The 21,284-nt window shown below is 36.7% G+C and overlaps 2 protein-coding genes across 2 annotated transcripts; both read left to right on the top strand.

Annotated features, from left to right (window-relative positions):
- Positions 1–826: 826 nt before the first annotated feature.
- Positions 827–16,795, top strand: LOC127946925 (uncharacterized). The gene is made up of 55 exons (XM_052543739.1): positions 827–897; positions 1,086–1,143; positions 1,234–1,259; positions 1,516–1,537; positions 1,639–1,673; positions 1,795–1,920; positions 2,020–2,222; positions 2,320–2,414; positions 2,526–2,641; positions 2,746–2,919; positions 3,055–3,129; positions 3,421–3,623; positions 3,871–3,940; positions 4,203–4,337; positions 4,429–4,631; positions 6,036–6,139; positions 6,294–6,412; positions 6,518–6,694; positions 6,903–6,934; positions 7,027–7,124; positions 7,218–7,240; positions 7,343–7,364; positions 7,447–7,474; positions 7,562–7,643; positions 7,755–7,895; positions 7,970–8,181; positions 8,266–8,396; positions 8,630–8,748; positions 8,829–8,984; positions 9,074–9,282; positions 9,375–9,460; positions 9,635–9,765; positions 9,847–9,972; positions 10,063–10,253; positions 10,347–10,438; positions 10,675–10,805; positions 10,939–11,063; positions 11,147–11,264; positions 11,340–11,552; positions 11,700–11,870; positions 11,958–12,110; positions 12,441–12,490; positions 12,591–12,723; positions 12,820–12,902; positions 12,993–13,122; positions 13,443–13,633; positions 13,789–13,879; positions 14,139–14,259; positions 14,437–14,636; positions 14,725–14,880; positions 14,973–15,106; positions 15,472–15,617; positions 15,776–15,870; positions 15,966–16,200; positions 16,339–16,795. Exons 2-55 carry the CDS (start codon positions 1,107–1,109, stop codon positions 16,422–16,424), a joined length of 6,561 nt encoding a protein of 2,186 aa, XP_052399699.1. The 5' UTR covers positions 827–897; positions 1,086–1,106; the 3' UTR covers positions 16,425–16,795.
- Positions 16,796–19,235: 2,440 nt separating this feature from the next.
- Positions 19,236–21,064, top strand: LOC127946731 (recQ-mediated genome instability protein 2-like). The gene is made up of 2 exons (XM_052543466.1): positions 19,236–19,631; positions 20,639–21,064. Exons 1-2 carry the CDS (start codon positions 19,334–19,336, stop codon positions 20,788–20,790), a joined length of 450 nt encoding a protein of 149 aa, XP_052399426.1. The 5' UTR covers positions 19,236–19,333; the 3' UTR covers positions 20,791–21,064.
- Positions 21,065–21,284: the final 220 nt, after the last annotated feature.

Here is a 21,284-nt window from a genome sequence, read left to right as displayed (position 1 = left end):
AAGGTTTTAAATAGATTAATTAATGTTTTAAATAGAGGGGTCTACCAGTGAAACGTTTACAAGGCAACTGGCAACAGCCAAACCTGACACTTAGAATTTGGATTCCACTTAAAACATATTGGTTATTAATGAGAATATATTTACATTTAGTCATTTTGCAGTAGTGTTGGGCAGTAACTAGTTAGTAGAACTAATACACAAATAATATTACGTATTGCAGGAACTGGTAGTTTAACCTTTGTAGTTTTTTTTTTTTAATTGCATGAATTTATGTGATTTCTTTTGATAAAATACTTTACGATTATGAACTTTACGACGCTACGATTAGCTTCAAGCTACACATGACAATCAATACAACACTTAAAAGTCACTATCATTCACCAATGAGTGTTTAATAGTTGTAATCCAATGTAGATTTTGCTCAAATTTTGGTCAAATGATGAGGCAGAAATATATTGTTAGTAACATTTTGCAAGAATTTTATGGGGAAGATACACAATTACAACTTATTGAAGGAAAAGTAACTAGTCGTGTTAATACTATTGCCGGAAAGTAATAAGTAAAGTAATAATATCACGTTTGAAAGGAGTAATTAGTAACGAGTAATAAATAAAATTTTTGGACACTCTAATCCAAAGTGATAATGATAATCTGTACAGCTGAATGTATTAACTTTAAATGCCGATGTATCAGATAACACAGTTTGGTTGAAATTCAAGTACTTTACATTCCCAGCCACTTGTTTTGCCCCTTCCCAGAAGGAGTTGTTGATCTTGTTTTGGATTTACTGACGTTCGCAAAGTTAAATATTTAGTTGGCCCACACCCCTTTGATACCTCAGTTAATAGCACACCTGCAGAGCTGACTGACAGACGCGCACAGATACTCCTGCCACAGGTAAGTGCTCGCACTGTCACTGCATGCTTGTAAGGACACACTAGAATACTATTTATTATAACTACAATAGTTATAATGAGAATAGTTCGATAATTATTTTAATAAATATATCATATTTGTAATAATACATCATTATTTTTTCATGCATTTTCTAAAATAATAATGCTGTGTAATTGTGTCTTGTTAAGATCAGGGGTGTCAGTGTGAAAATGGCACACTTAGAGCTTTGCACGCTAGTGACTTTAGGTGAGTAAAGCTGTTTTTGTTACTATTCTCATTAATAGAGAGATTTTTAAAGATTCACGTTTGATGAGATACACTTTTTCTCTTTCATAGGAATCTTCACACTAATTAACGGCCAGGTATTTATCACTTTCTGCACAACATTAGTTTGCTGATGCTGCTTGTTAAACGTATTCAGTCCTTTCAAATGTCATGATTTTCAGTTTAGCTTCAGAATCAAAGCAATGAATGTTTTTATTTTAAAAGCGTGCTCGCACAGAAACTTGTTTTAACGGGTCGATAGAAATAAAACTTTGCTGGATTGTGATTATGAATGTTGAATCATTTAACAATGAAATGTTTTATGGATTTGATTTGTTTTCTGTTTCTTCAAAGTGTCTGGTGGACTTTCAAAATGGTGCGTTTCTGAATACTTTTGTCACTGAACCTAATATTTCAGTCTAATTGTTCATATATGTAATTTCCTTGATATTTTTCTTATATTTCTTTATTTTACAGGCACAGTTTCCAACAGTGGTTCGACATGCGCTTCAGTAAGTATTTATAAACTGTAGACTATTATACATGATGAGGGCGATATTATGTTTCACTTTTATCTAAGGAACATTGATAATATCTGTTTTTATTTGTTTTGTTTCCCCATTCCTATTTCAGTTCTCGGAGTCAACGCTCAATAACACTCTCTCCTGCTCCGGGATACAACTTTCAGACTTATCACAGGGAAATCTCAAAAACCTCAAAGCGTTTACTGATGCTGCCTTTGATCTGTATACATTGCTGGTACAGTCAATCTGAATATTGACATATTTCCAACCTATCACAACAATTCATTTTGAAAAGGAAACCACCTATTCAGTGCCTCTTTAATCTTCCAAACAGAGATCTAGACTTGACGTCGGTCTTGTTGTGAACAACATCAATGGAGTCAGGGCGAATGGCTCAATAGTGGGTTCACTGAGTGATGCGAATTTCGCGAGGCTCTGGTTCCAAGTGAAGCTCAATCCATACCTGTCTTCACTGTCCAAAGACACGCTCTCCTGTCTGAGTCAAAGCAACCTCACCTGCAAGAGCTTCCAAGCACTGTGTGTTATCCACTCATAAATAACGCTGTTTTTCTTGGCTGCTACTTGTTGTCAAAGAAAATCAACTTAAATCACATGTTTGTTTGTTTTTTTACAGAGTGAATGAGCTAAGCTTAAAGATTGGTCCTGAAAGACAAAGGATGGTGTATCAGAACTTCGTGAAACCTTTTCTGGCTAGAAATACAACTGATGGTAACTGTTTTTGTGCATTCAGACTCTAGAGGCTAATAAGAGTTAAAAAAGACAAGGTTCTGCCTATGAGTTTGCTTCTGGAGTTGCTTATGTTGAGTGTTTGTTTCGAAGCCGGCTGTGTGAACAGTACAAGCAGCCCTGGGGAATGGCTTCAGCTGAACTTCCAAGCATTCTCAGCTAGCGCACGTCTGCGAGATTTCTCAGATCTGAACCCAACGTTTGATGGGGTGAGTGAATTAATGTTTTATGGTGTGAATCAAATCATATTTGGTGTGAATCAAACCTCATTATTGTTGAGATGATTCATCTGAATCTTTGTGCTTCTTCGCAGTTGCTTGCAGTAGATAAGCTCACCCCAGAGCAGAAAGCTGAGCTGATCTTTCAGCTAGAAACATCTTCTAAGCTAGATACGAATGCCATCACTCAGATCTTCGGGACTTTCTTGCAGCCATTTACTAATGTAACACTTAACCTGTCCATTGCCAGTTCAGATGGACTTAATAAGGTTAGATATGAGTGTACTTGATGATGATGATGATGATGATTATGATGATGTAGCTGGACTGGTGCTTATAAATCAGGCCAGTGATGAAACATGAATGAGGAAGATGATCCTAATTCTTTTCACATTTCTGTGCAGAATCTCAGTGATTTCCTGGCTGCTTTGAAACCATTGGGAAGATTCATCAGATCATGTGTGAACATTTCTAAGACGGTACGTTTTCTTTTTTTCTTAACGATTTATAATATGCCTTTATAAGAATGTTCATTCCTTAGTTTTGTTCATATTTGTTTTTACAAACCAATCATTTAAAATGCCAAATAATCAATCAAATTATTTGTATATATCAAAGACTCCCAAAAAAAAACCTCAAAGACATGCCACAGGTTTAGAAGTCAAAATACTGTTGCCTCTCTTTGTTTTTCAGAATTTTTAAGATGCCATTAATTAACCTTTTTAATTGACCTAATATGCATAAACCTAAAAATAATTATTATTTTTCAGACAAGTGGCAGCAGTAACAGAAATACAACGATACAGCTACTGGTGAACTTGACCTTGAGCTTGGACAGCAACATCACAATAAATTACTTCAGCATCAGCAACATCACTGAGTGGTTCGAGTTTGTGGTTCTCTCTGTGATGAAGAAATATCTGCTAGCTAACCAGACATTATCGGACAAAACATCAATATTCAGCATTGTTTTGTGAGTAGAGTTTCTACCTGCATTCTAAACCAAATTAGAGCTCTAAGAACAAACAAGCGGTACACAAAATTATAATAATTAAAGCTAATTTCAGCCCTGTAGCAGTTAAAAACAACTGCATATGTCTTGCAGAAGAACATTGTTTTGGTGGTGTGAGGATATGTGGTCCTTAATAAATGTATTTTATTTACCTAACAGCGTATCTGATTTGTTGGAACTAATACCGTGCTCTTTATACTTTGTTTAGATCTGAAGAACCTCCAATCCCAGAACCTGTCGACAACTGTAAATTCACCAGCAGTAACAATTCCTGTCAAGTGAGTTTGTCTTTCACAAACCCCAACCTTTCAACATCAGACACAATTAACAACACCCTGATCAAGTCTAACAAGCCTTCTGGCATGTCACACATCTAGAGAATGTGAAAAATAAAAATACTGTACAATGTGGTTTTGTTCTAATGTGGAAAAACTGGAACGTCTAGTACAAGACGTGATGGTCTTGGGCTGATCTACTGCCTAAGAAAGCTGTTGCCTGCAGTCGTATTATTTAACTAATGGTAATTTTTTTCTGGTGCAGACATCACAGACTGAAGAGAATCTGGCTAAATCGATTAATTGTGTCGCTCAATCAAATCTGAGCTTCACTGAGGGAAACCTAAAGCTTCTGACTACTGAACTCTCCAGAACACTGCAGACACTGAAGTCCAGATTGGTAATAATAAAAAACAAAAGCTTATATTTGTGCTACATTTAAACGACCGCCTTTTTTGACAAGGCTTTTTTCTATTCTTTTCATTTTTCAGGTGACAAACTCATCTCAAAGCAACATCACAGCCTTGTTTGCAGAGCTTCCAGCAGATGGCTTCACATCTGGAAATCTTGATGATGTGGAGTTCATGAGATTCTGGTTCCAAATTAAGATGAAGCCCCTGCTACCTCAAATTCCGCGTGAATTCCTGTCTTGCTTCAACACACGTAGCTTCAGCTGCCAGGCCTACAGGGCACTGTATGTTCATCACGTTCCCTTCAGCTGATATCTGATAGCCTTTCATTATCTGATTATCACAAACCTGTTGGTTTACACCTGATAAGTTAACACTCCTGGTTGAGACAGAGGTTACTTCCTGGTTGTGTGTGACCAAAAAATATATAAAAAAATAAAAACATTAAAGCAATAATATTATTAATAATAATAATAATAATTAAAATGGAAATTATAATTATTAACGGAATAGTTCATGCAGAAATTTAAACTTGCTGAAATCTACTCACCGTCCATGCATCCACGATCAGGGTTGCCATCTCTCACGCATTTGGCGCGAGACACACGCTTGCAGACTGTCCCACGCTCTCACTCTGCCCATGTAAATCTCACGCCAAATTGGCAACTCAGCTTTCAAATTTTGTAAGTTTTAGTACTAAATAAATACAGTTTTGTCGCACTTATTGTCTCGTAAATCGTCAAATGTAGCGCTTGAGTTAAAGCCAGGGCCATTGAAAGATAGAGTTTTTTTACAGTCTATGGTTCCGACGAGCTTTAATCTCGTCGGCGTCGTCGCGCGGTCACGTGGTTCACGGAGCTCTTCAAACAAACCAGCGGAAAAAATGTCAATTTAATTTAGTGAGATATTTTTTTTATTATTATTATTATTTGTAATGCCATGGTTTACCCACTAGATGCCTGTATGGCTCTTTACTAAATATATCTAGAACATTGCTGTATAGGTCATTACACACTATTTTTAAGTTCGTCATTTGAAGAAATATTTAGACCCCTCAACTCAAGATGAAGGGGTGTTTGTTTCTTCCACAGAAAATATTTGGAGCATTGCTTCACTTGCTAACCAATGGATCCTCTGCAGTGAATGGGTGCTGTCAATGTTTAATTAACAAATGATGCTTATAGCTAAATTAAGATCCTGTATCCATAGTATTGCTTTCGGTAATGAACCCATGCACAGCAGAGGATTCATTGGTGAGCAAATGATGTAATGCTAAAATTCTCCAGATATTTTTCTGTTAAATAAAGAAACCCATCTACATCTTGGATGGGTGAGTGAACTCTCAAAAAATTTTACATTTGGGTGAACTATTCCTTTAAAGTTAATGTTTGTAGTTTTGTGTATCTTGCAATTTTGGAGCCCCCTATAGTCAAGTTAAGTTTAAGTTAAGTTTAAGTTTATGCATTTAGAAGATGCTTTTATCCAAAGCGACTTCCAGTGCATTCAGGCTATCAATATTTACCTATCATGTGTTGTCAAGTGAGTGGATTTGACTGTCGCAAATATAGCGCAGTCATATACGCGCACTATAAGAAGTCAATATGTCATCATAATCAGAAATGACATACAGTTGCAAATACTTTTGTAATCATTATCCTCTTACATCTCCAACGGTTTTATTGCTACAGCTTTGCAGAGCTAAATAATAATTCTGGACTGATGGATAATGCAACACAGATGAATGTCCTCAGAGACTTCATTTTTCCATTCCTGTCGAAACGTCCAAACACAGGTAGTTGTTACTGATCATTTGGTTTAACAGACTTATACAAAATGTTTTTTTTTCTTTTTTACTTTATTTGACATATAATACTTTACAGGATTCGGTTTTAATAACCTCCACTGATAATAGGTAATGAATAAAGGGTTTCATGATTTTATTTCAGGTGTCGACTGCACATTGCCATTTAACAACAGTGTGGACTTCATCCTGCAAAACTTTGGCAGTTTCTCTCCGTTGGTTCGGATTCAAGAGTTTTCCACTTTCAGCCGCAATTTTTCAGCTGTAAGTCAGAAATTGTTACTATCGCTGAATATTAAAGACATGCTGACGACACGTTATGCAAAAGCTTTGTGAATGCATGTCAGTCAAGTCTCATGTCATTTGCAGCTGGATGCTCTTCCTGTTCTCACAATGGAGCAGCTGGTGGAACTGGTGTTCAATACTCCCGCTAGTCCAGAAAACAGAACAAACATCCTCACAGGAGTCTTTGACTTCCTTCTTAGAGCCGTCAACAGAGACAGACTAAACAACTTCCTCCCCTTTCTCCGGACACAGGCCAGAAAGGTGTTCAATACAACATTACACATAACCTGTGTAGAAATGCATTTAGCAACAACCACAACATTATTATTATTGTTGTGTTTTTTAAAAGTATATCGTTTAAAATATTTGAAATGAAATTCTAAAATGATTGTTGTTGTTTATTTATCAACTTTATTATCAGTCTTGATCCTGTGCAACAATTTCACGATCTCTCTCTTCTGTCCTGCAGGCAAACTTCACTTGTGAAAACTACAATGCCATGTAAGTCCCTTTTTTTTAAGAAACAAAAGTGACCTGGATGTGTTAGTGTAGAATAAGATCACATCGGTTGTGTATTTGTTTCTCTGAATCAGCTTTAACAGGATTGATCAGACATTATCATCAGTCCCTCCTAACCAGTCTGAAGCCCTGCTGACGATCAGAGACTCAGTGATGATGATTCCTCCTGATGGTGAGACAATACCACTTTGCTCTTGAACACATGCTCACATCAAAAAAATTCAATGCGGAACTAAAGTGTGAATTGTATTTAAATTCCCTCTAGTGTGCATCAACAATGCAAGCAATGTAAGTAATGATCAATAAAAAGATTAAGTTAATGTTCAATATTCTGCATCTCACTGTCTACAAAAAGCAATTGTTATAAAACATTTGTTGTTACTCCTGCAGTGCACATCACCTCCTGTAAACGGTAAGTGACGGATCATGTCTGACTTGATTTGAGATGTCAGCGATTCTGCATAAACTCAAAGTTTTCGTTATGTCTTTTTCAGAGGCTTCTCTCTGTGCAAGTGTCAACAGGTGAGCTGTTCTGTCTGCCGTCAAGTGAGTTAAACACTGAGCTCATGATGGTCTGTTGTAAATGCTTTATGTTCTTCTGGCTTACAGCTCTGCTGTGGCTCAATTCTTGAATTCAACTGCAACAGGACTTTGTAACTTCACAGTGTTGCAGTTCGCCTGTCTACCAGAGGTAATGTTACACAGAAGAAGAACGCTTTGCTCTTGATTCAATGCCTCATTACTATATTTCTTTATATGTGTCATTGTTAATGTTTTGATAAAAGCTCTTTTGTGCCATCAGCCGTCGCAGTTAAACTCTCAACAAGTGGCTGACCTGTTGGCTTGCAAACTGTCAAGCAACGTGACAAAAGACACCTGGAAGCTTTTCTTCACCAAAATAGGCACAAACCTTGATGATGCACTGCTGAAGTTTTCCAACAACGTATGAAGCTAATTTTATTTTATTTTATTTTATTTGTTATGTGATTATATAGTGTAACGTGTGTTTAATTCCAGACTCCCGGTGTCAGCAATGTGTCTTTGGCCGATGTGCTGGATGTGATCGCTGAAATCCGGATCAATCGCTTTAGTCCCCAGAGACTGAGAGATCCTGCCTTCATTCAGTCATGGTTCCAGGGGCGTCTAAATCCCTTCTTACCTTCACTGTCTCAAAGTCTCCTGTCCTGCCTCAGCACCAAGAACCTCAACTGTGAAACCTACCGCACTATGTAAGTTGGTCTTAGTTACATGATATGAAGTGACAATGTCATTTTGCAGGCACTAAAATAAATACGGTGTTTGTCATCTTTCAGCGCTACAAATATTTTCAATGCATCTCCACGAGATGGACAAGACATTTGCAATCCACTGCAACCCCCTACAAGACAGGATCTGATCTACACAAACTTCATGAACGCCTTCCTCTCTCGCAAAGACATTGATGGTTGGTTTAAAATATTTTTAATCTCTTCATTGCTTTAAATTGAACTTAAAAGTATGAAAATGCTTACAGTATGAAATTATCTGCTGAAATATTGTGTCTTTGCCCATTTAAAGATTAAGTGCCAAATACTGCTTACTTTATCTTCTATTATATGGATGAGGAAAAACACCTGAAAGGTTCACATTGATCTACCATCATGAATCGCAATGTAAATGTTCTTGTTGCTCTTCCAGATCCCGGGTGCCTTAAAGATACAGCCAACAGTACGCAGTGGGTCAACAGAAACTTTGGGCCATTCATTCAGTCAGCTCCTCTAAATGACCTTTTGGCACTGAACAGAAACTTCAGTGCAGTGAGTACAAAATTATGCAATTTATGCAGGATTCCTCATGGTAAAAAACATTGTGACAGTCATTTTGTTTGTCAATTTAGGTGGAAGTTCTACCTCAGTTGGGTCTCAGACAACTGTCTGAGCTTTCTGTGAATCCTCCTGTGCTAAATGATTCTCAAAGCATCATCAATGTCCTGCAGTATGTCAAGGATTGCCAGCTTCCTGCTTTCTTTGACCTCTTCTCCCAGAAAGTGCAGGTGCGCACCAAACATTCATGCTAATTAACTTTATCTAAAATGTCCAAAACGGCGCTTATGCTCCAATGATATCATTTTCTCCTTTCCAGAACATCTCGCTCAGACAAGATGTAAAATCAGCACTGATTAAACAGATATTTGACAGAGCCCTCCTGTCTAATCTGAGCATCCCAAATCAGGAAGCTGTCATTTGGCTCCAGAAGAGAATAAGACCTCTGGTAGACAACCTTTCAGAGAGCTTTGTGTCTCCATTTTTCAACTTCCTCAACAAAACAGACTGCAATGTCACTCAAACCGCGTAAGAACAATGGACTTTAAAGGCAATGCATTTACATTTGCAGTGTATTATGCTAATTTAGACATTATATATTGTGTCATTTTAATTTACAGCCTGGGGCTCTTAGATGTTGTTCGACCTACATTACCCACAAACACCAAAAATGCAATCTACAATAGCATTCTTCAATCCTTCATGGGTAATTCTTCATGTTACCTTCATGTTAAGACATTTTAAAAAAAACACCGCCCCGCATAAAACAGTCAGATCCTAAAATGAAATAAATAAATAATTTGATAAATATCTTGCTTTATTCAATAACATCAACTAAGACACAACATTTGCTATTGAACGATCTTTTTTGCTCTTGTAGGACCACAGCCTCTGAGGTGCTACAGAAACAACAGCTTCATCAAGTTCTTAAATGAAAGCCTGTACGGCTTTGGGCCGCTTCCAGATCTGACCACCTTCCTCTCTCTGATACCACCACCACGGATATCTGAGGTACGCTGCGTATCAGCTCTACAGATCTGATGCTCAGTGCTCAGTGTAGATAGAAACTGATGCTTGACTCATCTATTTCAGCTTGTAAACTCTATTGCTCCTTTTGAGCTGGGAAGCTACTTGAGACAGCCGGAAGTGGTGAAAAACAATTCACAAATCTGCGTGATCTTCAACAACTTTACCAAAACCCCCGAGTTCTTGGATACGGTGAGTCTTAAAAGTTTCGAAGCACATTTATGTAGAATAATATTTAAATTCGCCATTTTTTGTAATGCCTTTATTTCTGTCTTTTTACAGGAAGATGTTCCAGATAATGTGAAAAGTGCCATCCTTCCCTGCGTCTGGCGCCTGGCGTTGACTAGTGACAATGAGACCGAGGTTGATCTGTGGTTTAACCGTAGACTCAAGCTCTACTTGAAGTTCCTGAACAAAGATCTAATAGGGTCAAAAGACACACTGAGCGCATCTTGCCAATCATACAAGAAAATGTGAGTGTGAACGGATGTGTTGAAATTTGTTGGCTCAGAGGTATGAATGCGAAGTCTTCTGTAACTTTTCAAATGCATTCTCTTTTCTTCTAGGGTCAATGTCTTAGGCAAAGATTTCAGCTTTAATGGTTCTCAGATTACCACTGACGATGTGTATGGCACCATCAAGACATATCTGAAAACAGGTGAATTAGTCTTCTTTTTCTTCGAAAGGATACTTGTTCTTAGCCTGGGAATGCAATAAATGACTTGAATTCAAGTAATTGTTTTTATATATATATATAGTATTCTAGTGCAGCATCTAGTATGTATATATAAACTACTGTTTTAAGGCTTGTGGTACAATTTGTTTTTAAGAAATGGATACTCTTGTTAAGCAGTGTATGTATTAAATACTCTTAATGATTTTATTCAATTTTAGACTCTCAAGCAAAATGCTACAACTCCTCTGACGCAAGATTGAATTCAACTGCGTGGTTTGTCAACAACATTGGTGTATTCATAACTTTATTGACTCTGGACGATCTCTACTCTTTCGGCCCTCAGACAACGGTATGAACTGGATCCATTTGTTCATTTAGATCGTCGGTACTTACATAAGCATGCCGTGTTTTGTGTGACATTATATTGGTGAAAGCAAGCTAATGCATGTTGTTCACACTCTGTCTGATTTTTTTTTTTGCAGATGCAACTCTTCGCTGTGAATCCTGATAACATAAAGCTGTTCAATCAAAAGGCACTTCCGAAGAAAGTCCTCAGCCGCTACACAGAGCTCATCTTTCTACAAAACAGTGACTTTAATCTATTTGAGTAAGTCTGAACAGAAACCAAATCAAAATCTCAGTGCGTTTTCTGAGTTCAGCTTGTTCACTATGTTCTCTGTGCTCCACTAGCTTGCCTTCGTTTTTGCAGTGTGATGCACCAGTATCGACATTCTCTAAACTAAATGAAAATCAAACTAATGTCATTCTTGGAAACTTCAAGACATCTTGCTCCGGTGTGGATCCTGCGGTAAGTATTCCAGTTGAGTAATTTCTTTGTGTAAGCGTGATGTTACTGACTGATATTCCTTATACTCATCCTCAGATATCTGCTACCCTTGCAAAAAACATCAAGACCATTGATGTTAGCGCTATTATCAATTTGGGAAGCCAAATTGTTGGCCTAACAACTACACAAATAAATTTAGCACCTCCATCGGTTCTCATCAGTAGTCTTTCAACGCTGGGCAGTACAGCTGGATGGTCCTTCGGACAAGCCCAGGCAATCGTACAAGTGCTTCTCAGTGGAGATTTCAAGGTAAAATTTAAGTCGCGAGTGGAAGAAATTTCACTTAAAAATTCTTGATATTTTAAAGATACATTTAAGTATATTGTTTGTCAAAATATCATCTCCAGTAGACCTTAAAATCCCATAAAAGGAATGACTTTGTTGACTTTCTGACAGTTAAACACTGGCAGCAGTTTGATAAGTCTTGGATCATTGATTGGAGGGATTCCTTCAACAGTCCTGACAACCATTAGTCCGGCACAAATTCTTGAAACAACCAGAAACACAGAATTTGTGAAAAACATACTGGCTGCCCCAGAGATTGTTCAAACGACCTTTGTGAGACAGGTAAGTAAGGATCATTTAAGCATATTAAGTGATATTTCAAGTGCAATGATATATGTTGGGCATTTAAATGTCTTTTTTTATCTCTAGTTAATCAAAGTGGAATCAACAGTATCTGCTTTAATGACAAACATTCCCAGTGACTTGGCCGTTCAAATTCCAAGAAAGTTCCTGCAGATTAACACCAATTTAGACACAGCAGTTCTGATGGAGTTTAACAAAAAAAAGTGGAAACCTGAACAGGTACTACAACAAACTACAACTCTAAAACAAAATAACGGTTTTAAAAGGGGGGTTCGCAGTGATGACACAGTAGAAGATCCATTTTTGGTTCTCCAATAAACCTTTCATTGAACAGTTCTTAAATAAACATTTTAATAACCTTAAGAACCTTTTTTTCACTGTAAAGAACCTTTTGTGGAATGCAAACATTCCATGGATGTTAAATATTTCTCATAGAGTCCTCAATGTCAATGTAGAACCTTTATTTATTTAAATTTGTTACAGTTTTTCAGCGTAGATAATTCTTCTGCTAATATCTTTTTTTTTTTTTTTATCTAAAATTCTTTATAGGCGGTTCTTTTCTTCGATTCAGTGGTAAATGTTTTTGCCCAGCCTGATGAGTACGTATTTTGGCTTTTTTAACTGTTATGTATAAAAATACCTTATGAATATGCACTGAAAGAAACATTTTTACATTTGTGATTTTGTTTTTGTCTGCAGCCTGTCTGTGGAAGTTTTGCAAGGATTTACTTGCACACGAGTGCAGACATACACCCAAATCAAAGTCAAAGGCCTGATCAAAGCCTGTCGAAGGAGACCGAACAGATCTAAAGTGATCCTGAGCGAGACTCAGGTGAGAGCTGACAAAAACGCTTTTCAGAAATGTGATCAGTTGAGTTTAAGTCAGAACATGAACAATAAATATGCTTTGTTTCTAATTGTTTCCTAGCTGACTTGCATGTACAACATTATTAGAAAGGAATCACCTTTCGATTTTGAAAACTATCATTCAGATATGTTGCTGTACTTCAAGTAAGCCATGCTTAGAAATTTGATCTATTCCTTTAAAAATGTATATTGTTTGCCAGAGGTGTAAAATACTTTGTCTGTTGTCCTCTTCAGTTATGAAACAATCAACAAAACCCTCTGCAAGGCATACTTTACTCAAGTCGGAGCAGCAGATCTCTCAGTCTTTTCAGGCACATTGAGAGGAAGAAGGGACATTTTGTTGAATAATGCTATAGATTGCTTGGTAAGTATCGCCCAATATAAATCATTTAGGGCCCAAACATACCAAACTAATATCAAAGAAACTGCTGATGACAAAAGGCCACAAAGTTGTATTTGGACACACAGCAAAAGACTAGAATAAACCACAAACTAGCACTTATGTTCTGAGTCTGCGTGAGAAGAAATAACTCTCCATTACAAATCATTAACAAAGTCCCGCGACTTTGTTAATTGCTTGGTTTCATAACTTCTGTTTTTGGCTGATCGCCAGCTTGGTGTTACAGCCTTTAGCTATTATAGTATTTTATTAAAAACTGTACATTTTCTTATTTTTCAATTCAGGGCATTAATAGAACAAGCATCAGTAAACAGGATCTGGCGGTGCTGGGCAACTTGGCATGTGCTGTGAGCGGTGATGTCATCAGAAACTCAGACCCAGAAATCCTTGAGAACTTGAAGAACTGCAAAGACCTCTCAGATTCGCAAATATCAGCCATGCAAGATCTTCTCATGAAGGGAACGTCAAAATATGGGCAAGTTGATTGCTTGATTAAAAAATGTAAAATAAAATTGAGTAAGCTTATGATTATTCCAGAGAATGTTATTTTCGGTCCTGATTCTGTGCATTAGTTAAAAGTGCACTGGTCATGGTTGTGTGGTAATGGAAGAACATGTCTCTATTATTTAGAGCAACAAGCAACTGGAATCAGAAAACACTTGATGATCTGGGAATACTGCCTTTGTACTTCTCACAAAGCTTTTGGGGATCATTCAAAGAGGTACTTTACGTGTGAACATTACACACATTTGAGCTACACTGTAAAAATAGGTTTGTTTTTTTACAAGAAAATACTATTCCAGTCTCTCTACTTTAAATGTTCATGTTTGCTATTTGCATTTCTTTGTAATCATTTGTGAAATCTACTAGCAAGTTATGAGTGGAAATTGTTTAAAATCCTACACCAAATGTTTCTGAGTGTAATAATGTCTTTAACTAACCTCGTGTTATTTTTTTAATGGCTTTCTTGTTTTAAACAGAGTGATTTAGCCAAGTTCTTCAAAACCTTCCTTAAAATGCTGCGTGAACAAAACACACCAAAGCCACAACTGAAAAAGCTGTTTAAAGCAATCATTATAATTCCAACCAGAGCCAAGAGGGGTATGCCATCTTAACCTCCGTTTTTTTCTCATTCTCAAATAATTCTCAAATCTCTACAGTTAAGCAACATCACACTCTCATTCATGATGTTATACTGAATAAGGTGGACAAAATAAGGTGGACAGTAACTTTTAACCACAAAATTTCCTAAATCATGTTATTCACTTGTGTTCCAAGCTGGGTTCCAAGCGAGTGAATGTACTAAGGGCAACATCACTAGTGTTGCCATCAGCGATGATGCCTTCCCCTTTGGATATGATGCGACACAGTTCGGTAACTGTCTGAGTTCAACCGTGGTGCTGGAGAACCTCGCTAGCCTGTGTGATAAAATTGACAACAGCGACTTTCAGAGAATCATTTTGGACAAACTCAAAGAGGTAGTATGACACGTATTAAAATCTGATCAAATCTTCCAGGACATCCAGGACAGTTTTTTAATGTAGAGGTGTTGCTATTGTCCATCAGATACTGCCAAACGGCCTTTCAGAAGATAAGGTCCAGGTACTGAAGTCCGTGTCCAGGAATGCGACGGAGGATGAAATAAGTAAATGGAACATCACTAAACCCGACACACTGGCAGCGCTCATGAATGCTAATGATGGCGAATGGTCCGCTGCACAGGTGCAGATTTTGACATGAATTTTCAGATGAATCTTTCTTATTTTACATATGCAAAATATTTGGTTTTGTGTTAATGTGTTAAAATCTTTCAGAGCAAACTAATCATTACCAAATACCTAAGCGCCAACAACACTTTGACCGCCACTGAGCTGAATCTAGTGAAAGGACCAAATCTCTGCTCTCTGAATGTCAGCACATTGTCAACAATATCACCTGATAGTTTGAGGTAAAGAAAAGTTCCATTACACAAGTCTTCAGTGTCACATGAACCTTTAGAGACCATTCAAATAGGCTAATTTGCTGCTTGAGAAACATTTATTATTATTCATGTTGAAAACAGTTGTGTTGCTTAATATTTTGGGAGCCATGATATTTTGATGAATCGAAAGCTCAAAAGAACAGCATTTTTTTTTCAAATAGAAATACTGTTACTTTGTTCAGTTTAATGCCACCTTGCTGAATAGAAAAACATTTCACTGACCCCAACCTTTTAAAAAGTAGCATTTATATATTTTCTGATAGTACAGTACATATTTGCATGTCATTTAAATGCTTAATCATCAGATTTATTTTTATTATCCTCAATAACAGGGAGAGCAGTGCCTTGGATGTGTCAACATGTTCATCTGAGAACAAGAAGGCACTCTTCACCATCGCTAACAAAGCATTTCCCATGTCCTCCACAACCGATAATCGCACCATCCTGTCAGCCTTCCAGCTCATTGACGCCTATCTCGGTCAGAACGCCCTTCAAATGTCACTTCAAGCCCATTGAATGCACATACAAATGCACATAATGATTCAGAATTTTAAAATACCAGCTTAATTTGCTCACGGATTGCGAAACCGTTAGTTTCCATTCAGTATTTGCTTTTCTTTTTTCTTTTTTTTGTAGGAGGTGCAGATCTAGGCTACATTAGGAATCTGTCATCATACAATGTCAGCATGAGCCTGACCACTTTCATAAGTCTGGATGCAAGCGTGATCGCGGTGAGCAAAAAAAAAAAAAAATTATGTTCATCGATACCCCGTTTAATGTTCACATTTGTTTTGATAACACAGCATCCACTCCTTATGTATTACAGAGCCTCAGCATATCAGAAGTAGTGGGTCTTCTTGGTAACAATTTGCAGGATCTAAAAACATTTGAAAACCAAACAGTCGTGCGAAGCTGGATCTCGCTGCAGTTACAGTCAGAGCTGGATAAACTCAATCTCAATCTGTCTGGAGGAAAATTAACAGCAGACACAACAACTGCTGCCCCGTCTACCACTGTAACAACTAAGGCTACCACTGTCAAAAACACTGCAAGCTCTCCAGGTGAGGTTTCATGCACACTGTAAAGATATGTGCTGAAAAAAGTAGTCTCTTTGAGAATATCTGATTCAGTTTGTAAATGCTGAAGTCTATCAGACATCATTAATTACCTCTTTGTCGTTGTCATGTTTATTTTTCTAGGAATTGGACCCGGTGGATGGACAGTTTTCTTCAGCATTTTAATACTTTATCTAACTTACCATCATCAAGGTGGAGATTACATATAGCAGCACTGAACCCGAATTAGCCACACTGTAATCTTACCAAGATGATACATCTGTGAGACTCTGTAGATGAAGGAATACAGCATATTAGTCCACTTAATCTTTTTTCATAATCACACATTTTCTTTGTCATCCTATTGTTCATCGATTCAGATTTTTTCTTAAGTGTACATGACAAATTGTCAAAAAGGAATGTTCCACTACTAATCAGAACAGAGGATATGTAGCACTTTTTTTTTTGTCTAAATACTTGTATAACTGTCTCCAACTATAAAACTGCTATCTTTAATTGTTTCAGACATTTAGAATCATTATATGAATTCCTTGTGCTGTTCTTGAATATGGCATAAAAATGTATTTTGTTCTATGACTGGTACCTGTTTATTTGTGATCATAACTAATAATGTAAAATGTAGTCATACAGAATTTAATAAAAGGTACTCTATGAAGAACAAAACTACTATTCGATTTGATTCTTTCTTTGCGGGTCTTTACAGTGGTTTATAAAATCTGATGTTGACACTATATGCTCCTTTTGTTTTGACACTTCTTTTGGACACGGAGTTATACGACTGAAGCTTTGGAGAGATTGTTTAGCTCAAGTATAATTAAGGTTTTTCTGGAAATCCCCAAACTGTTATTTTTGGATGTTTTGAAGCAGATCCGAGAGATTGCTTTGTAATTTATAGTTTTTTTCTATGTAGATTATATAAATGTACATTTTTGAACTGTAAACCTATTTCTTAGTGTTCTTAAAAAAGATAAAATATTATTTGATTACTGTTTCAATTTTGTTTATCAAAAATATTGAGGACATGTAAAATTTGTACAGTCTACATACAAACTCTACTTTAAGGTGTAATTTTCTTTTTTTCATTATGAATAATGCCTTCTTCCTTCAAGCCCCCCCCCCCCTTTTTGTTGCTGAAATTCCTAATTATTAGTGCTCTCATTTTTTGTACTACTGTAAACGGAATGCTCAAATATCGCTAAACACATAAATTACACAAACACAAACATACACACACACACACACACACTCTCTCATTGGCCACTTTATTGGGTAACCTTGCTAGTACAGGGTCGGACCACCTTTTGCCTTCAGAACTGCCTTAATTCTCCGTGGCATAGATTCAACAAGGTGTTGGAAGCATTCCTCAGAGATTTTGGTTCATATTGACATGATAACATCACGCAGTTGCTGCAGATTTTTCAGCTGCACATCCATGATGTGAATCTACCATCCCACCACATCCCAAAGCTGCTCTATTGGATTGAAAGCTGGTGACTGTGGAGGCAAGTGTAAAGTAAACTCATTGTCATGTTCAAGAAAGCAGTCTGAGATAATTTGAGCTTTGTGACATGGTGCATTATCCTGCTGGAAATAGCCATCAGAAGATGGATACACTGTAGTCATAAAGTGATGGACATGGTTAGCAACAATACTCAGGTAGGCTGTGGGGTTTAAACAATGCTCAATTGGTACTAAGGGGCCCAAAGTGTGACAAAAATACATCCCCCAAAACCATTACACCACCACCACCAGCCTGAACCATTGAGACAAGGCATGATGGATGCATGCTTTCATGTTCTTTACACCAAATTCTGAACCTACCATCAAAGCAGAAACCAAGACTTCTGCTTCTGTAGCCCACCTGCTTCAGGGTTTGACGTGTTGTGCATTCAGAGATGTTATTCTACACACCTTGGTTGTAACAAGTTGTTATTTGAATTACTGTCTCCTCTGACATAAACAAGGCATTTTTGTCCACACAACTGTGGCTCACTGGATATTTTGTCTTTTTTGGACCATTCTCAGTAAACCCAAGATGGTTGTTCGTGAAAGTCCCAGTAGATCAGCAGTCTGTGAAATACTCAGACCGGCCCGTCTGGCACCAACAACCATTCCACTTTCAAAGTCACTTAAATCCCCTTTCTGATGCTCGGTCTAAACTCCAGCAAGTCATCTCCACCACATTTTAATACTTATACTTAAATACTTAAGCATTTAGCAGACACTTTTATCCAAAGCGACTTACATTGCATTCAGGCTAACCATTTTACCTAACATGTGTTCACCGGGACTCGAACCCCCAACCTTTCGCTTGAGCTAAAGGTTTAGAACATCTAGATGCCTAAATGCATTGAGTTGCTGCCATGTGATTGGCTGATTAGCAATTTGTGTTACCAAGCAATTGAACAGAAGTACCTAATAAAGTGGCTGGTGAGTGTACATGTATATTATTAACGCTGTTAAATATTCTGGTAACACTTTACAATAAATCTCATTAGTTAACTAATTTAGTAAACATGAACTAAGACAATAAGAACAATAATTTGACAGCATTTATTTATGTTTATGTTAATTTAAATATATATATATATGTTTAAGTTAATTCCAACATTAAATGCATAATTCAAACCAAAAGTTGTGCTTGTTAACGTGAATTAACAGTGAACTAAAAGTGAACAACTGTATTTCATTAACTAACATTAATAAAGATTAATAAATATAACACAATACATTTAATACAATACATGTATTTTTCGTTTGTTACTTTAACTAATGAAACCCTGTTGTAAAGTGTTACCAATATTCTATGTAGAATATTTAGTATATGTAGTATATTAAAATGATCGAAAAATCATAGTATATTAGTATACTGTAGTATATTAAAATGATCGAAAAATGTTTCGTCTCTATTTACAACATTAGGCTAACATCGACATCGACAACATCAACTCACACATTTTGATTGAACTTGCTTCTACAGTAAAATATAATTCGCGCCTTTATTTTGAAACAAATCGTCACGTCCGGATCTTTTTCTTTTCTTTTCTTCTTCTGCACGCGTTTGAAAAACAGAGCGCGTTTACAACATAGACTGTATGGTTTTCAATCAGACCTTAAGATGATGGGAAGCAGTTTTCTGAGTGCAGACAGAGCTCGCAGTCCTCCGGTGAAAGTGTTGTCCAGCCAGCTGCGTGAAGGGACAGAGCGCCAGACAGCAGGAGGAAGGTCCGAGTATGTTATCAGACGACTGGGCCCCGGTGAGCAGCGCTCGTTACCGGTGTCCGTGGTCTGGATGCAGGGGACTGTGCTGGAAGTGCAGTCCGATCACAACACCGTGCTCATTCTGGACGAGACCGGGAACTTTGTCGTCAGCGGCATTAACAGCGTGCCGAAGGGAAAACCCTGCCTGAGTGCTGGTTAGTAGCTTTTTCTTTTTTTTTTTTAGGTTTTCTGAAGACAAAGAGAAAAATATACAAAATATGAATAAAATACACGGTTAGTTTTTCTGTTTGCGTATATTACATGTTTTTTATCCTCCTGAGACACAGCTATGGAGTATTTGTCTCAGTAGTGGACATTGTATTTTAGTGAATTTCTCTGAGACCTCACATGATAATAATTAGTAATTACTTAAACCGGATTAATAATAATTTTCAAATTGTTTGTCATAAATCAACATCTCAGAAACGTTACGGGGCTTCAAATCAATAATTGAATGTCCACTAGAGGACACCAGGACAAAAAGCATGTTTATTATGCGTTTTGGGAGACATAAGAATTGAATAGGGGGAAAATATATATATATATCAACATTCTTATGAAATATTAGATATTATTATGAAAGTCTGGCGAATTACTGTTCCCATTATTACACTTCTTTTTTCAACACGCTGTAATATGCAAATTAGATACTGTGTATAGATTACATTGTGCTGAATGGGAAAACTAGTTATGCAATTTTTAAACATTGCATAAAGCAAGATGGTATATCAAATCATTTTATGTTTTTGTGTAACAGTTGAGAACCATTCTTAAACGAAGTTTTGTATTAAAAACTATATATATATATATATATATATATATATATACACACACACACACACACACACACACACATATATATATATATATATATATATATATATATATATATATATATATTATATTATTATTATTATACTATTGGTTTTGTCTTTTCATAGTCTTTTATTTTTTCTTCTTTTTCTGAGTCCTTGTGTCCTCTACAGAGGACATAACATATGAATTAAATGTAATTCACAAAGTGAATTTTCTGTTTCTCAGGAGGATATGACAAAAACCGCCACTCATGAATATTAATTAGGTCACGTGAGTGACAAATTCACAAAGTAAATATTTTAAACACTGAGGTATTCTTCTAATTTTCTATTTTTTTAACCCACAGGTAAATACGTCATGGTTATGGGTGTCATCCAGTCTCACAGTCCAGAGCCGGTGCTGCGTGCTGTGAAGATGGCAGATCTTTCTGAAAATGCTTTGATTCACAGGAAAAACTGGATCTACGAAGTAGAAGATCTCCAGCAGATTTTGCCTTAAATCTTTTATTTGTTTGTGTCATGAGACTGATCCGGTTGTTTTTGTTCTGGTGCAGCATTTATAATATTTGCCAAGCAAACAGAGGGAACAAACAGAAATTGCATTACATGCACACGATAGGACTTTTGAGTGTGAAAGCATACACATATTCATTTATTTAATCATTTTCTACATACATTTGATTAAAGAAAGAAGAACTTTTGCACTGTAATTATGTATAAATGTTACACAGATGTCTTCACTAGTGTGAAATAAAGTTATTTTTATTTTTATATTTTTAAGATTTAACTTTAAGTTAAATCACAGTTTACAATGAAAAGACAAGTACGTTAAGGTAGGCGTGTGTACAAATACACGTCAGTGTGGCACAGATAATGAATTGACTCTGGCTGAAGAATGATAATAAATATAGAGTCGATGTGTCACACAACTCCTTCACATGTTCTGCAGCTGGTTCACATTCTCCTATAGACTCCTAAAGCACTGCTGCAGTT

Source organism: Carassius gibelio, chromosome A25 (assembly GCF_023724105.1).
Source record: "Carassius gibelio isolate Cgi1373 ecotype wild population from Czech Republic chromosome A25, carGib1.2-hapl.c, whole genome shotgun sequence".
In the NCBI taxonomy this organism is placed as follows: Eukaryota; Metazoa; Chordata; class Actinopteri; order Cypriniformes; family Cyprinidae; genus Carassius; species Carassius gibelio.
This window is presented reverse-complemented; position numbering and strand designations above follow the sequence as displayed.

Bases quoted from the DNA above. Each gene is read 5' to 3' on its own strand.
- LOC127946925 (XM_052543739.1), top strand. From the start codon at position 1,107: ATGGCACACTTAGAGCTTTGCACGCTAGTGACTTTAG. The intron at 4,632-6,035 runs GTATGTTCATCA...TTATTGCTACAG, and splicing joins TGCCAGGCCTACAGGGCACT to CTTTGCAGAGCTAAATAATA. The intron at 12,491-12,590 runs GTACGTATTTTG...TTTTGTCTGCAG, and splicing joins GTTTTTGCCCAGCCTGATGA to CCTGTCTGTGGAAGTTTTGC.
- LOC127946731 (XM_052543466.1), top strand. From the start codon at position 19,334: ATGATGGGAAGCAGTTTTCTGAGTGCAGACAGAGCTCGCAGTCCTCCG. The intron at 19,632-20,638 runs GTTAGTAGCTTT...TTTAACCCACAG, and splicing joins AAAACCCTGCCTGAGTGCTG to GTAAATACGTCATGGTTATG.